The sequence below is a fragment of the Brienomyrus brachyistius genome, chromosome 15 (assembly GCF_023856365.1).
Source record: "Brienomyrus brachyistius isolate T26 chromosome 15, BBRACH_0.4, whole genome shotgun sequence".
Lineage (NCBI taxonomy): Eukaryota > Metazoa > Chordata > Actinopteri > Osteoglossiformes > Mormyridae > Brienomyrus > Brienomyrus brachyistius.
This window is the reverse complement of record NC_064547.1, coordinates 21502433-21520650: the sequence shown is the minus strand read 5'-3', so window position 1 is coordinate 21520650 and position 18218 is coordinate 21502433. Positions and strand designations below refer to the sequence as shown.

Below are 18218 nucleotides of genomic sequence, written 5' to 3'. Positions count from 1 at the left end.
GGCTGTACTGCTTCTCCCATACCAGCTGACGCAGGGCTGACTGCAAATTTCCCTTTTTTTCGCATTATTGGCCTTACACAGAGTTTCTAATTTAACTGCACATTTAGATATTAATACCCCCACCCCAATACACCTGTCTGGAAGCCTCTGGGGCAGCTGCCCATTTGTTCACTGCAACTTGTTTTTTTTTTTTAAAACACACAGCATGTCATGCGGTAGCTCGTGTCCAACAGCGCACTGGTTCGTAGACGTATTTATACAGGAGCCAAAAGAGACGTCCTGGGTCCCGCCAGCCAAATCACCTTCCCTCCCCACCTAGTCGTGGAACATCACCGACAGTCTGCATGGGGAGCTTGTGAAATGCTCATAGCTCTGGAGCGAAAGGTGCAGAAGAGGGCGGGGGGCAGCCTGATCTCGAGAGCTGGGCCTTCGAACCAAAGAGGTCTCCATCTCCAGTACAGCTTCCAGAGCGAGAGTTTACATTCATGAGGCCGCAAGAGGGAAGCAAACCCGCTGACATCTCCTACCGTGAAGGTGTCAAACGTCACCCCCAAGTCCAAGGTTCAATGGGGGGGGTCAGGAATTCCTTGCTAGGAAAAGTGATTAAACGTTTACGTACATATGTATCTCGACCAAGGGAAGCAGCCTTCTATGTTACGCACAAAGACTTCGTTCTTGTTCCGAAAGATAAAGACAATGCTAGTTTGCCCCCCCCTCACAATGACAACGAATGCTTGGAACCAGCCATCTGAAGGGTCAGCCACTCCTGCCACTTTCTATTCTTAGTTGAAGGGCCATGCAGGTTGAATTCTATTGGTGATGACAGAAGTTCTCTGGCTTCAATCACCTAACTGGTTTCACATTTTTGAGATGTTGGAAACCCCCCCCCCCCCCCCCCCCCCGAGCCACACCCTCCCCAGCACCCAGCAATCTCCTTTATCACAATGACGGTCTTGCCCCTTTCCTGTAAGCCTGGATGTCAGACCTTACGGATAAAGTGCCTTTGAACATCTGTAGCTGGAGGTCTCACGGTATCAGGAACAGGAAACATTAAGGAAGCTGTATCCCGCCCCCCCCCACCACCCCTAAACCCAACCCCACCCAACAGAACACAACAGAAGCAGCCAGCTTCCCTAGAAGACTGAGGATAGTGAATCTTTGGAAATTTCTCTTGCAATTTGTGTTGGATTTCTTTAAAGTCATGGGTTACGTGCATGTTTTTCAAGTACCTTAAGACCGGCCATTATCTGAAAGAATAACGGCTGCTGACACGTTCATTTTAAAAATCAGGAATCCAAAATCTCACGTTAGTCCCCGTTTTCATCTGATGGATTCAAGCTGCAGACAGGAATCCTGGACACCGAGCAGTGTCACAAAGTCAGATACTCCCCCTGCAGATAATTAGACACTTATTGTTCCCTCAGATATACCTAGGAAAGGCAAGCGTATCTCAAAATAGACCAGCGCGTCTGCAAAGGTGTAAGGATGGAGAGAGAGGAGAGGAGAGGAGCTGGACATGTCTACGGCACCGTTACCGTGGGAGACGCCCGCCCTGTGACTCATGTTTTCGCATGCAGCCCATCTGCCGAATCCTGCTGTCAGAGACTTCTCCTAAGCTATTTTAATCTGGAGCACCGAGGACCTTCAACCTCTTCGCTCACACGCTTAATCTTAATATATCCGCCATAAACGGAGAAGGTAGCAGTCTAATTTCAGCTAGAACGGCGAAGGGCCGCCTTCCTCCTTAGAAATCGCCCCCAGAGAAACCAACACAGCGGAGCCTGTCTCAATACCCAAAAGGAGGCTGAAATCATATGGGTTTGCTGTTCAGAGATGCAGTCCCCAGCGCAAAGAACCATTTCATTTCATGCGGCAGTTTTTATAACCATCTTACCTGGATGGAGCACTTGCACAAAAGTAACTGTCATACTATGCAACACAAACAAACATTCGGAGACGCGATTTTAACGTAAAACGCATTAAAGCATCACCATGATGTAATACTGTTACATCATTCAAAACTCAAGATTCCTTCATTTGTTATGTAGATGGCCATACAAATACAACATGTAGTGGAGTGTACAAACTGTGCATAAATATAGGTGTAGAAGGTATACAGTGTGTATATGTTTAAGTAGTAGTATACCTTATACCTTATGCACGTCAAAGGAACAGAAATATGCACCTGTCATCAAAAATAAGATAAAAAGTAGCAGACGATTCTTCTCATAGGTTACAGACTATGTGTCAGTTGATGTCCGAGCTAAAGTAAGTCATTTTCCTGTTGTACGCTATGCTAATAGGCCTTACGATCCTTTCACTTTCAATATGGGAGACAAACGGAATTCAGAACCATTAAACCCATGTTTTAGACCATGGGTCTTCACTGCTGCAATGTCTCTGAAGACAGGCCTTTGCAGCCCGACTTACTGGCCTTGAGTAGCACAGCCCAGTAGCTGTTCAAAGGTGCCGCTCTGTGTGTAAACGCTGCACCGAGAATCGACTTCTTGCCATGCGCTCCATAAAGCCGCTTTTCAAAGCATGAGAGACGAAACAGCTTGAAAGAGTCCGGCTGGTTTCTATGGAGACAACCCAAAAAAAAAAAAAAAAAAAAAAAAACACCCCGGAGAGCAGAACCAGCACCGAGCAACAACAGGAGCAAATGGGAAGTAAGATATTTCAAATAATTCCCTAAAAACGCTAACAACCATAATGACATTCATGAAGCAAATCTGTATAGGAACCAAAAGTTTTGAAAAAAAGACGAATACAATGTATGCGAATGCGAATACAAACGTTAGAAAAAGAAAAAAGAAACATTTTAACCAGCAAGCCATGACAAGAATAGAAATACTCTCAAATATTAAAAAATCTGCATCCTCAGTAACAGACACAGAGGGGACATTAAGCTGTGAAGCCTGCAGGCTGCCACAGGCCACACCCCCCTCCTGCTCATTAACGCATCTCAGTTCATCACGCGCGCGGCCCTGGGAGGGTGCTTCTCTTGGGCTCCCGCGAGGGAACCGTGTCTAGCCATACCCAGAACCCCACAAGGAGCAAAGGGAGCAGGGTTAGGGAGGGAGGAGTGGCAGGGGAGCAGCAGGGCGGGGACTATAAGCCCTGGGTATCTGCAGGGCAGCCCCATTCCTAAAAGGAGACTTTTAATTAAGAGCAATGTGCTGGCACCATTTTCCTCAGCGTCTCGCCTTTCCCTGCTTCACAATAAAAGCCCAGAGTGTGATAATTGTTCGGGGTGGCCATTCATGCCTTAGCGCTTAGCATGCTGCAAGAGTGTTAAAAATAATCCAGTATCTCACGAGGGAGATGGAGAATGTCTGCTGGAGAGTAAGGTGAGTGACCGAAGAGCACTGCATGGCTAACTGGAACGCCAGAACATGGACGAGGGAGAGGGAAGCTTCACGCAAATTCACTGGCAAATGGGAATTAATGGAAGTATAGTATTCCACACCTCGGCACTCCACTCCACTATGAATCCTAATTCAGCGTTTTAACTGCTTCAATTAAGCACCCCGTCCAATATCAACTAATGCAATCTGTCATATGTTACAGACATCAGAGGTACACTGTTATTTTCATGGACAACTGGAAGTTGGTAGCTTTTGATTTACAGACACCTTGTCCAAGACATAAGCTTGGAATCACAGCGCAGGATCAGCAAGAGTCCAGGACCCCTAAACGGGGTAAAGAACCATGGTTATATAAAGCCACAGGATTCGAACCCACGACTTTCCAGACAGATCCCTAATCCACTGAGCCAGACACTGTTCATGCAATGAGGCAAAATTTCTGCAAACATACTGGTGGAATGTTGTTCTTCCCTAAAACAAAAATTACTCATGAACAGACTGCATCCATCTGAAAGTAATTAAAGCCATATATTTGTATCAATTACCTACACTAATCTACATTGACCTGACCTTACATCACCCAGTTAACCGGACACCGAAGCATGCCACTTGTTCAAACATCAACGCAGTCTCTACTCAGATTCTCCAGCTGACCCCTGACACTGCCTACTGCCCCCCACTCTACATCGACCTCACAACATTACCCACTATCTTTTTCACTGGCCCACATACGCTGTTCAATACTACAGGAAGAGCAAAATGGGAAAAAAAAAACATCCATGCATTAATCAATAATTACGCTGAATAAGCGCATACTATTACCAAGTAAAAGCAGTCACAATTACTCAAGACTGAAAACGGAGACAGAGGCAGGCAACCAGCTCTACAGGACATAACAGCTGCAGTGGGTGACATTTTCAGGATACAGAGGTCTAGCGTCACACAATAGGATTCCTAGAGAAAAAAAAACACCATTGAATAACAATGGGAAATGTTTGGGAAATGCTGCATTTTCTTGACCTGCACAAATGCTTTTAACGGATGGGTAAATGGATTCCACATATGGAGAGTTACGAGGACAGCAAGCACAAATAAAAGCAAGAAAAATGTTTTTTTATGATCTAGCCACATCCAATGTGCACATCCTATGGTCTGTACAGCCATGTTGGAAGAGCCCATTTTTATCAACACATCAGAAAATGCCTGCTCTCAATGTCTGCACATTCACAGCCACTGCCCCGCCATTCAGGGCAGATAATGCCCTCGTCTCTCCACTAATTCCTGCGTAAGCAAAATACCCACCCCCGGGGAAATAAACAGGACTCATGATTCCTATTTGCAGGAAACATGTTTCTGAGTAGTCTCTGAGTAAGGCATCATCAGCAAGCAGCACATCTTAATACCATCAGCGCGAACAGCATCATGGAAAACCTTAAATCAATAACACACATTATCAGCGGCGCGCTGTTAGGCTTCAGCAGATGCATGCCAACAGATGATAATATGCTGTGGTGAGAATAGCTGGGACGATAGTAACAAATGAAACACAGATGATGCACGTAAAATCGTGTTTCACATTTCCAAGGTGTAAACAGCCCTGTTTTACTGCCATTAACGTCGTCTCATTGTCATCAGCATATGCTGCTGTTCGTCCTCCCATGTGCAAATCTGAAGGCATCCCGAAATATTACACAATCTCTATGCTGCAATCGCCGCAGTACTATTATTAAGAGCATATTCAGACACCGACGCACGGCCACCAGCGAAACGAGGCTATGCCAGATAAAATGGTTACGACGCGTTTTTTTTTAATAAACTACGCAGACCCGATGTATATTTTTGTGGATTTTTAACGATGCAATTTAAGCCATTTCGACTGAAAGGGCGGGCATGTGGAGTGACGCCAGGCAGTCCCCGAAGGTAAGGCGAGCTGAAGAAATGAATAAAAAGCCTCATCGGTGCATGCAGGTCAGATGAACATGACAACAGTCCGTCATGGCTCCGTGTGTACTTACTCCATGGTGTCAGCACTCTCCCCTCGTTTTCAACCTTGTCTTTTTGTCTTCTCCTTCTGGACACAGGCGCGTTTCGATCAGCTCCCAGCCCGCAGCGCACTGGAGGAAAGCGATCAATCGCAGCCCCTCTTCCTCTGTCTCGGCGGTGGTCCTCCTCCCGTCTCCTCCCGTTATTCGTGGGCAGCGCCGCTCGCCCGGGCTGATCGGACAGCCTGACCGGTGGGAAAGGGTGGAGTGCAAGTGTACGACGGCAAGCCAAGCTGCCCCCAATATCCCCCCTCCTCTTTAAAATACCTTTTGTTTGCGACTAGTCAGTTATAGTGAACGGTTGATTGCGGTGTGTTTTGCGCCCTCCCGCCCATGTGCGATTTGACAGGCAGACACGCCCCCTACTGGTGAAGTATATGACTAAACTGGGAAAAGCTAATGTGTTGCTAGAAGGCAAAGGGAGGGGCGCTTGGTACCCGGCGCGGGAATTAATGATTTATCATGGCATCTTTAGTTTTTTTTTTGTATTGAACTGCCTACGAATGACAACATACCTCTCGAAATTCCTTTTATGGTACATTTGCAATTTTACGTCTTATTATTCTGGTGCTTTTTACGTCGCCTCCCTTTCCGTTCGCATCGGGTATTCGTTGTTTTTGTCAGTTGAAAGAAGCCCTGAATCGGATACCTGTTTTATCCGAAATATAAATGTGTTCAAAATACAAGATTTCTAAAAAAGGGTGTAAACATATGCATAGCCAACATGGATGGCGTGCATCATGCATGTTTACCCTTCGGTTGTTTGAACTTTCAAATTGAAATATTACGAGTGATTTGTCAAATTTGAGATTTCCAAACGTGCGGTTAGTTTTTGCTGATATTGACAGAGTAACACGGGGTTGATCAGAAGATAGCAGTGACTGTCCATTTCGTCAGCCTGCTCTTACCTTAGGCTACATGCCCCACAAAGCCTTATGGGTAAACACATGGCGTGCAGATGAAGTGCTAACTCTAAATTTTGCCTAATGTGTTACTGTGTACTTTGCATTATTGTTGTTTTTCTTGAACTCTAACAGGCTCACCAGTCCATATAAAGCAGGATATATAAAGCCATATCACCAAGCTCCCTGCTGTGCTTACTGCCAATATTGGGACACACTTGTATGCCTCCACAACAAATTATGTTAGACCATCTTTTTTGCTTATTTCTAAGGTACTGCTTCATGAATGCTGTTTTTAGTCATTGAATACGGTAGTGTGACCAATTCTGGGAAAGCAAGTACTTTGACACAGTCAAAATAATCTGTTATGCTGGTCTCTGGGACCTCAATTTGGTTTACTGCAAAAATATCCCACAAAAACACAACCCAGACTGGACCAAGTCACTGCAAGGTCTTCAAACTGACGGTTTCTGATAATACTGAAAACAGGCAACTGATGGGGCTTTGGGCTCCTGGCAGGAGAGGTGGCTTCAGAATGAGATGTGCAATGGTGGATGTGTAAGAGACTGGTGAATGTAAGGGATGAAGGGCCAGATTGGAGACAGGAGTCATCCAGAAGCAGGTGAAAATAGGAGACAAAACCCAGCCAGAATTGGCCAGAAAACAGGTGACAGGAACCTGGGATGAGACTCAGATGAATCAGGGATTAAAAATGAGTTAAAACAGGAAACTGAAACCCATAATCGGATAAATTAAAAGCAGGTTTTCATAAGAAACCTGGTGCAACCAACAGAGGTGGAGATTTCAGGTCCAGTTCAGTACAAGTGAACTGAAATCTGTTATCTCCACCTCTGGTAGCCATGCCCATTTTAATAAAAGCCTAAAGCACAGGGAAAGTTGACAGCTTAGAGTTTGTGGCCAATAGGGGGCCTCCTGCAGGTATGTAATTAGACTGGTGTTAAACACTGCCTCTGCTTGGACCCAGTACATCCCTGTTGGAGCACAGTCAAGAGGACCACCATCGCCTTCAAAGAGGGCATGGAAATTTGGCTGAGGGTATAGCAGAAACTCAGTCAAAATTGCAGCTGGTACGCTCCACCAGAAACTGCGCAAAGAGGTACAAATACTTAAGTAGTCATATGCATGTCAGATTCCTGCTTTTTGATAATATAGATTTTATGAAAATATTTGAGTTGAAGCTGTATATGTGGCTTGGTTTTTAGAAAACCGTATAGCTTGGCTAGAATACAAGTGCTTTATAGAAACTTGTCAGGGTCCTGCTATTTACCAGCACGCAGTCACTAGCTCTCTTCTGGGGTGCAATTTCGAATGCATTGTGTTATAAACTAGCTGGTTGTCAGAGAAAGGAGAAGAAAAATGTGCCCTGACTGTCCCACTGACAGCCAGGCAGCAGAGGGTCCCGAAACAGCGGAAAAAAGATTCTTGGTCTCATACCAGAGGGACACTTAATTATGTTTTAACTGTTTTGTTTAAAATGTGCAGCAGGGGGCACCAAACTGTTTATTTCCCCTTTATTGCATTTTTGTAAGCACTGGAAACTTGCCAGACCTGAGTCAGAGCACCACATTTGGGGTGCTGGGGGTGCTGGCATTCAGCATACAGGCATTGGTGTGAATCAACACCATAAACTGCCCGTTTTGTCCTCCGTCCTAAACTTTACTGCAGAGGATTTAATATTCCCTTTCAGTGAGCAGGTGGACCACACCAGCAGCATTTCCCACAAACGGTTCCTTCCTGACTCCCTGGCAATACATCATTCTCCAGGAAAAGTCCAACTATACACCATCAGTTCATTGACAATACAAACACAATCAGATTAACAATAATCAGGTCTGAACCTGGGTGGCTTATGTGTGTGTTTTTGTTAATAATCCACCATACATGTGGCACAGACATTCCTAGGCTTTTGTTTATGCTTCATCAGAGATCAATAAAATAATGCAAAACCATCCCACTTTGGTCCTAATTATTCTTAACAGATCCCTTCTCGACCTTTGGAGCCACAGACCCAAACTTTTCATACCACACGTTAGTTTCAGTCTATCTCAACTCCACATCTCTGAGAACCTTTTTTTGAGCTTCAAGTCCACCAACAAGGAAGCAAGAGCCCAATTTCACCTCAAAAACCCAGATTTGCTGACATCCAAAGCCTCCTTGTGTGGAGTACATGACCCATACCTCTTGGTTACATAGCATGTCCTCTCTCCTACATTGTGTTGTTGTCTGCCAGGTCCTGACTCCTGCCACTAGACCACACTCGCTCATCCAGAACCCCGCAACACACCTTGTCATTGACCTTTCAAAATGCTCAGAATCAGTCATCCTGTTCTTTCATTACTTGTTACCCCATTCTGCCTAATAGCCTTGAAACAGCCATACCTTTGAGTATAAACCATTACATTTTGACATTCCCTTAACCATCACTCGTCTGAAAGAGCAGAAATCAAAATAATTTTTCAACCTTCGTCTTTCAATGGTAGAATAAACGTCTCCTGTCCTACTGCTGCACTTTATAGCATTAACCTTCAGGCATGTATTTTGCATTCTGATAAATAGCTGTTTGTTCATGTATATATTCGTTAGTCTACTGAATGACCCTACATCATATGATCTTGCGCTTTGAATCATCCAATTGTGTTCGTGGTCTTTTTTATTGTATGTGCAAACTGTACTTGTGTTGGAAAAATAATACAGTGTGACTGCTCCATTGATGCTGGAGTTAAGGGCAACACAAGACCACACGATTGTCAGCAAATACTTGAAATATTTGCCGGGTTCAATAACCTGGTGTATCTCAGCAGAAGGCAGAATGTCATCATAGTCACAGGTCTGTTATGCTTTAACATAAAGCCTTATGGTAAGTTGCATTTTGTTACTACATCATGAGTTGCATGAATGCTTTTATTAAAACAATAACTACAATTGACAAAGTAATAATAACAATGTGATAGGCGGTGCACGCGGTAGTGTGTGGTTCTGTGTGTTAAGCCCGTGCCTGTCAGTGGAAGGTTGCTGGATCAAATATTGTGGCCAGAAGAGCAATTTCACCATTTGGCCCTTGAGCAAAGCCCTTTACCCCAAGGGACTGAGTGACCCTGCTCTCTCAGTTGTAGGTTACTTTGATTAAAAGCATCTGCTGATTAAGGAAATGTATGCATAACAGCAGAATATGAGTGCAGTAGTTCATAACATCCATAGGCAGGGCTTGGTAGGATATCCTGATTTCGGATGTGTAGGCTTGGTAAACATGCGATTCCCATCATATGCCCTGCCTGGCATATGCGACAAAGGCTAGGATTCATAACGTGGCCGGTTGGGCACAGTGGGAACATATGAAAGTAAGTGGTGACCTACAAAGGGGGACTGTGTAAGCGGCACCTTCCCTGGCTCCCCAGGGGCCGACTCTCTTTTGATGTGCCGCAGAACGACCTGCAGTGGCTGTGCAGAAGGCTGGATTTACCACAGGCTGTGCACAAACCCGAGGCTGACGTCGTCCTTTCGAGTAAAGGAACCAACGTGAACAATGTGCTTTAGTCCCTCGAAGAAAAAAGACACGTGTATCTTCCGAAGGCCTTTGTCCTTCAAAGCAATTTAATTTATGTAGCTACAATACTGGTGCAGCATAACATGTATAACGCTTTAATGAATAGTTTAGTTACACCAGCTCTAAGATTTTGGGTCTCGTTTTGATATTCAATTTACAGTAGCTTTGGGCTACGTGACAGTTTGTTTGGCTTCCCCCGTCATTAACCATAAGGGCCCCACGGGATTAATCCACGGCTGCATGGCTTGTAATTGTAAACTGAGATTTAAGTCAGTCATAAACAGCTTTACTACAGCTGTACTTAGTAAGAATAAGAGTAGGGAGGCAATGCAAACTTCCATACTCTATAGAAAAGGGAACGGTTTGATTTTTTCACATACATTCCACATCCCTACTGATATCCCATGATGATCTGGGGGTATTTTGACATCAAAACACATTCTATTAGTTATCAGTTACAATGAACTCATTAGAGTTCATTAGAACTGCAGCCAAGGAGCAATAAAAAATGCATTAGTACCACATTCCACCTATAGGCGGCGCTTGCTTGCAGTCCATGCTAGGCCTGTTTCCTGCTGATTCTGCACAGTGGCAAATATCACACAGTGATTCAGATGCACGCATGAGCACATGCACACACACACACACACACAGTCCACGTATTGATATCTTTATGGGGACTCAATTTTTATTGGCATAACTGTAATCCCAACTATGACAACCTTAAGCCCTATCCCGGCCTAACGTTAACCATAAGTAACCAAACAAAATACAAGACTTTTTTGATTGCATTCACAGATTTTTTTTAAAAGGTTCACTTTGTGGGAGGTCAAAAGAACAGGTTTGTATCAAAATGTGGGAGATATTTAATCTGAATAATGTCATATATACATACCCCCCGTCCACCCCACACACACACACACACACACACAGGAACAGTATTACTGGCATTAAAATGCTCACATCGTGTCAATATTTGTTACAGCAAGACCTGTACATCATATAATTTTCGTGGTGCTTGTAGGTGCTATTCAGTTAAAATGCAAAGTTCTGCTCAGTGCACCCTTACATTTACATTGGACATATTTCGCAGATTATCTGGTCAAAGTGACCCTGGTTCTGAGGACACGGAGACCCACTTATCAACTTATGTGGGAGTTTAAGGGGAGTCTTATTTCCACTATCATTTCAGTATTATATCAAGACGCTAACGAGGCAAGATTCCAATACAGTGTGGCTCAATCATTAAAATGTGTTTGAACTGCAGTGTAAAAACAGTTAACAATTATATTTTTCAAATTCACTGATCAGCGGTGATGGAGTTTGGCGGTGGGGGGATGCAATGTCCTTTTCAGGGGTGGGGTTACAAGGCACTGTGTGCTTGCAGTAGCTGAGGCTTGTGCCAGGTCAAGAGCATACTACTTAGTATGTACTGGGTGGGGCAGCAGGGACTGGAGGAATTATTCAGCACCCTGTTTACCTGTCTCTGCCTCCCAGTAATATCACCTCCCTCCCCACACAAATATGTCAAACCAAATTACAATTCTCTACATAAATATTAATGTACTAGCATGATCCCCTTCTCATTTTTTATCATATATGCCCAGTATTGCTTCCACGTGTGAAGAAAAGCCAGGTGATGTTGTCTAACAAGGAGCAGATTGTCAGAACCTGTGACGGCAATGAGGATGCCTGCAGTCATAAATCATGGGATGGACACCCTGAGGGACTCATTTTACCGAAGTGCTGAAAATACTGGCATGCCAGGAGGTCAGAGAGCAGGCCGCGTCAGTATTGGTGTCACCCGGGGCCGCTGGAGAGACAGTGATGTCGGAAAGGCTAATTGAACGATTTTGGGAAGATTTGACGGGCTTGCTTGTGAGTTTTTGCCCAAACATCTGGATAACCAATTGGGAGGGGGTAACAAGGGTGATTCACATTATGAATTTAATTGGTAGAACACTAACATGATTTAATAGTTAGTTTTCTGTGTGACTGACATTTTTAATCAGTTGATAATAGTTCAGAACTGGTTCCCTAGTTAGGATTGTACAATAAGAGATGCAGGGATAAAAAATAAGGGATTCTAAATCGAAAAAGAAAACAGTTAAAAAATTATACAAAATTAGTAACATTTTACTTGAGGGGGCACAGGTACTTGAGTACATATTCCTGTTGCTCCATGCATCCTGCCTGCAGACTAAAATTCAGGCTCCTCCCTCTTTCCATATCTGCTACTTTGTCATGTTCTCTCCACAGTAATAATTCCTGGGATAATGTCTCCCTATCGCTCCTATGCCGCCCAGTCACCAGACTGTCCTCCTGCTGCAAGATTCACTTCACTGATGCTCATCCCCATTAGTCACTTCTTCCCTAATCCTGTGCTGATCCTATTCTGCGATCTTTCATTTGCGCTTCTGTCGTCCTTGGATATACTCTCTCCCAAAACTCCTTCCTAGTTCATGAAACATTTCCCTCCTTGAACAGATCCCTTGGGGTTCAGTACTTTGTTGTTCAGTTGCTGCTCCCTGCTGAATATGTCCCATTTCTGGCCCTTCATTAAACAATAAAGCAATGAGATGTTAGCCCAGCCCAGCTGTCTCGTTTACTGGATTGAACAAACTTTGTGTGACCTTTCTCTAAACCAGACGGAGGATTGAGGCTTGCTTGGGTATGCAGGCCCGTCTGGAGACAGTATAGAGCAGGGGTGGGCAATCTTACCCAGAAGGGGCTTTTGAGTATGTGGGTTTTCACTGCAACCGCATAATTAGTTTACTAATTAGAAGACTGATTGTCTGAAGAGTCCCCACACCATGGATTGGACAACTGACCTAAAGGTTATCCCAAAGACCTGCACACACGTTGGCCCATTGCAGATTAGATTACCCAGCACTGGTGTAGAGGCTTGTTTCCAGGTTTGCAGGCATGTTCTTAGACTGTTACTGTTTTGTTTTCAGATTTCCGTCATGCCTGTCAGCATCTCATCTACAGATTTGTGGCCCTGTTCGCCGCCATCTTCTTTCTGGGTTTGTGGTCTTGGTTAGCAGGGATCCTGGCGCCATCAGATTGGGCCCCCAGGATGTTGTTTTTTGCCTCGCTTCGCTTGTTTTGCATCTCAGTCTCATTTCTCCACATCTGAACCCGTCTTTCGTGCACCTCAGTCTGGAACCGCCATCCAGTCAGTAGCCCCAGGTCCCGGTTGTCTGACAGGAATCCTGCTTTCCTCAGTGTTTCCTGTCCAATGGTCTCACAGGAACTACTACCCACTAGGAACTGGGGTGGGATGTTCAGGTTCCGGGTGTACAGTCTTCACCTTGTCTGTTGCGGAAGTAACATGATAATTAGTCATTGATTATTATTTGCAATTTTTGGCTTTCTAATGGCACAATTGATCAAAAATATCTTTTCTATTTTGCTATTAATATGTGATCTGTGTTCTCTTAACCAAGAACCTGTTAATGCTCCTTTTTAGCACACTCGTTAATCCTTCTGGTAATTATGCATCCCCTTTAATTGTTGGCAAGACTTATGGTATGACATTCCAGGAATAACATTCCCAGCAGAATCAACAGTAGACCTACATCTGGAATAAACACCCACTAAAAATGATTAGGATTTCTTGGTTGTATATTTATCCGTCATGTAGATATCCAGTACATGTTCATGGTGAGCCTGAAGTCAACCGACTGTAGTGGGTGACAGACAACTTGTACATTTCACTGAAAACTGTGAACCGTCAAAAAACACTCCTTTTGCTCATATCTTTTGCTTTTATTTCTATTACTAAAAAATAGACCTTTAGTTAAGCAGACATGCCGACAAACCTAAACAAAACTTGTGACTTTCGCCTGTTTTGATTTCTCACTAAATCATACTGAAGGCTCTACTGATCAGACAATTCTGACTGGTGGGGTTTCACTTCTGGCTGACTTGTCTCAACTTTTTTGGGCGCAACTAGCTACAGTATCACAAAATTACTTTACTGCCCGAGGTCCCAGCAGAGACACACATTGCGTTCAGTGTAAGTATTCAGAGGTGTCCCATTCCTCAAATAAAGCAAGTGCAGCTCGTTTGACATGCATTTTACCCTCATTTTGGCAAAAACCGCTCTTCGGATAGGAATACAGACCACAATGAACCGCATCTGGGATGACTAATAATGTTAAAACCAAAATGTTGAAATAGAAGTGTCATGTCAGGGTTTGAGGGAAGGAATGACAATCCACTAGGCCAGTGTTTCCCAATCTGATCCTTAGGGACCCACAGACGAGTCCATGATTTAGCCCCCTCCAAGCTCCCAGAGGGAGGAAAAATGTGGGATGTCTGGCAGGAAGCTCAGACAGAGCAAAAAATGTGAACCGGCTGCTGATCCCCATGGACCAAACTGGGAAACACTGTGTACAAGGCAGCTTGCAGACAATGAGTGGATTTTACTGAGAATGGACTACAGTGACACTTCCAACAAAGGGGACCATGAGGTGTCCAAACACAAGGCAGGAAGGGGCAACAAGCAGTAACCATGGCTACACTGACACCGGGAAGTAGAGGTGATACGTCTGGGGCCAAGGCTTTGAAGCCAGTGTCGAGTGATGAGGGCTCTTTCAGACGAAGGCCCGTGCCGGTGCTTGAATCGTCTAGATCTGATGACGTAATTGATGACGTTTGAAGCTTTATGTGTGACCGCCCACGCAAATGGTTCATGAAAGCTGTCAAGTCAAATACGCATAGAATCGAACCGAAATACCCCTCTTGTGAGTTTGTATTGGAGAGAGGAGTGTGGACTATGAGTACATGGTGTTACCATGTTCAATCAGTTTGGGAAAATTTCGAAGGAATTTCTCAGAACGTGGTAGATGAATTTTATTTGATATCCTCACATTACCCCTATAAAATGCCTCATATGTGCAATTAAATTCTCCGTTGTGTTGCAATCCTAATACATCTCATCTGATTCCAAAGGTATCTAAAAATATTGAGTAAAAATTCTAGGCCTTCCTCTCCATGCATGATATTTGCCTTATAACACCCACGCTGCCCTCTCAGGAAGCAAAAGCATTTTTCACTGTTCTGCCATCAGTTTGCAGTAACAGCTTTGTTAACACCCCTCTGTCCCATTGCACATCCCTATAAGCAGTTACACATATGTTTATACTTAAAACTGCCCGATGACAACTGTTGGTCACAACTGTCATACATAACAGGCACATATGCTAGCGATGGCAAGACAAAGTGTCGTTGAGGCTGTGACGTTTTCCGGCCAGTTGTGTGAAAATATGTCAAAAGGTAATAACGGGAAACAAAGGACTATTGCTTTGGATATTGCTAATGTATTGGTTATTTCTGAGATTTTTAACATACTGTAGAATAACCATTTTGCATATTATGGTAGGTTACAGTCAGAGCTGATCAGAGATCAGGTTATTGAGGCAGTCATGTTGGGTACTATGGAGAAGTGCTTGAGACCAGTGTGTCAGGGCTGGTACCGTCTGACCCCGCTCTCTGTGACCTTTCCCTGCTTGGCTAACAGACATTGCTAGTTGTTCCATCTTTTCCTCATTGTCATACAGTCCTTGAACCCTTGTCTGGCTGGTTCACTTCCCACAGGGCTGCATAGCTCAGGGGGCTAAGTGTGCGTCTCAGAGCCTGAGAACAAACTGCTTGTGGATTCAAACCTTGCTGGGAACCAGCTTTACCTGTTTGCTCAATTATTGGATTTTGTTCCCCAGTGTTTCTTATTTTCTGTCCTATAGTTTGTCCTTCTTGTGTTTTGTTCTGGCTTTGATCCTGTGAGTAGCTTTGCTTTGTATCCCAAGTGTCAGATTAATGTCTCCTAGTTTGGTGTCTGTTTAGTCTCTTGGTTTTGTGTTCATCTTTGTTAATTTAATCCATGTCTTGCCTGTTGTCCCAGGGCCGGTGCTTATTAATTGTTCCATTTGTTGCTCGTTGTCCTGCGTCCTCAGTGATCGCTTAATTTTCCTGCATTCCTCACCTGTCCTGTCCACAGAGATGGGACAATCAGCATGGACACAACCCAAACAAACGAGTTCTTTTACACCAGGCTGAGATCTGGAAAGCAATTCTGTCTCTCAGTGTGAACGTAGAAGCACAGAAGGAACTTCTACCCTCGGGCCGCTTTTGGTGGGGCCAATGTGAGCTCCAGCCCGGCTCTGGCCGAGCCCCAGCACCGTTGGGGTTCTCTAAAACCCCCAGAACTAGGGTTGGGGTTAGGGAATAGGGTTGGGATTAAGTATAAGGAATGGGGTTTGTAAATGTAAATTTTTAATATTAATATTACAACAATAATAATTCTTATAAAACGTCCACGTGCATACAAATAACGTCTCGCTTTACCACAAACTTTTTTTTCTGAATAGTTGCATTTAAAATGTGAGGAAACATCTGTATCCTCCGCAATGAGAGGAATCCAAGGAAATTTGTCCCTAGACTGTGCAACATTCCTAGGCTAAGATAATGCAATCTTCTGACTCTGGTTGTAGTGCTGAATGCTACTTCTGAGATGGAATTGGCAGTAATTGTAAAACCACTGGAATTGGCTCTAGGGGGTGAAAAGCACAGATGCACAGTTTGAACCCGACCCCTGCATGCTAAATGTATTGGTATTTAATCCAAACAAAAGCTGTGGAAAGGCATTTTTGTTTGCACTTCAATAGACGGTATTTGTATAAACTTATTTACTTTATTGTTCCAAACAAAACCATAAATAAAACTGCGAGGTAAATAAAACTGATCTTTCAATGAAAATTTCAAAACAAACAACGAAAGTAATATAACTTTTACTGAATTACAATGATCATAAACGTCTCCACCCTGTCCTGCCCCATCCCTACCTCAGGCTCCTCACAGTCCAGGGGGTCACCCTTTATATGTAAATTCACTCACAACACCTACACATAGCACCTTATTGGGGAGGGTCTTTTGGGATATAAAGGGGGGTGAAGAACTGCCCTTACTTTGTATTTGAGCTGCCTTTCAATACCCGCTGTATGTCTACACTGTATCACATTATATTATTTTTTACTGTTCAATAAACCACCGTTTTGCTGAAACTGTGGAGACTCTGGAAGTGGATTCCTTACACGTGTCGTACCTGATAGGAGGTGGCAGAGCCACAGTGGGGGCTTGGTTTACAGCATGGGTGCCAGGGTGAGCAGACGGTCCTGACCATATCTGAAGTGTCTCATTAACGTTCCTGTGCAAAGATAAAATGGGGCAGTAATATTTGACTGGTTTTGTAACAAATGGTAAGCTAACTGTGTTGGTCAGCCACATACTCCTCATTCACGGTAGACGTGTAGACGTTGGACGTCACATTCTGCCACTGACAGAGACACCAGCCTGGAGCAGGGAACAGGCCCTGGAGTGGGGGGACGTAGCCTGGCCCAGTGTCTGCCATTTGTGGGAGTGAGGGACAGGGCAGAGGTGCCAGTATGCTGTACAGGGCCATCACCTGTGTAAGGAGGGGTGAATATCAGTGCATTTCAATTGTATTCCTCATCATTCATTCACGGGAGCACAATACTTTAGATTTTACGGGACAGAATATTTTCCCCACTGTCTACTAGCAGGTTGTGTTTTTTTTTGCCCGTTTTAGATGTTAATTCCTCATTAAAATAGTTTCACTTGGTCCAATGTATTTTTAATATAAACAATTACCACACAAAGCTGCTAGTACACCGTGGGAAAATAATTTTTCTATTTTCTTGCTGCCATCTTATGGCATCTGTCATCTGAGCATGTTTTTGGACTGTGGGGGGAAACCGGAGTACCCGGAGGAAACCCCACGACGACATGGGGAGAACATGCAAACTCCACACACATGTAACCCAGGTGGAGACTCGAACCCGGGTCCCAGAGGTGTGAGGCAACAGTGCTAACCACTGCACCACCATGCCGCCCCCTATATGCTATTTCATTCTATAAAAAGAAACTTACTGTACTGTACAATAAAGTATTTCACCACTGCTTCTTCCTCAGCTCCCACTGTTTGCTAACACATGCATCTTTGGATTTCTTATTGCAATCTGTGCTTTATTTTTTTTGTGAAATGTAAGTGCAGTATCTGTTTATTAAGTGCTGTGGTTTAATATGTACATTATTATTTCAGTACTGTGTATACTGTCCTTAATGTCTTGCCTCTCATATAACTTGAGATACGCCAAAATTGACATGCAACAAGTGGTCCTGGTTCCAAATGCGGAAGTCGATGGATACCTGTACTTTATTTGCTGTAGTGTGCTGGGTGTCAGACATTGCAATGCACCTTGCTTTGATTTTGACCCGTTAGATCAGAGGGAGGTAATCTTATCCAGAAAGGGCCGCT

At 44.1% G+C, this 18218-nt stretch overlaps 1 protein-coding gene across 2 annotated transcripts in view; it reads right to left on the bottom strand.

Moving 5' to 3' along the window:
* Nucleotides 1-5764, bottom strand: part of palm1a (paralemmin 1a) — a 33080-nt gene extending 27316 nt beyond the window's left edge. Inside the window, exon 1 of one of the 2 annotated variants that reach the window (XM_048975782.1) lies at nt 5384-5764. In XM_048975782.1, coding sequence (XP_048831739.1) covers nt 5384-5388 — 5 coding nt within the window. In that variant the 5' untranslated portion in view covers nt 5389-5764. The remainder of the gene's footprint in view (nt 1-5383) is intronic. The other variant, XM_048975783.1, reaches the window with a different exon arrangement.
* Nucleotides 5765-18218: the final 12454 nt, after the last annotated feature.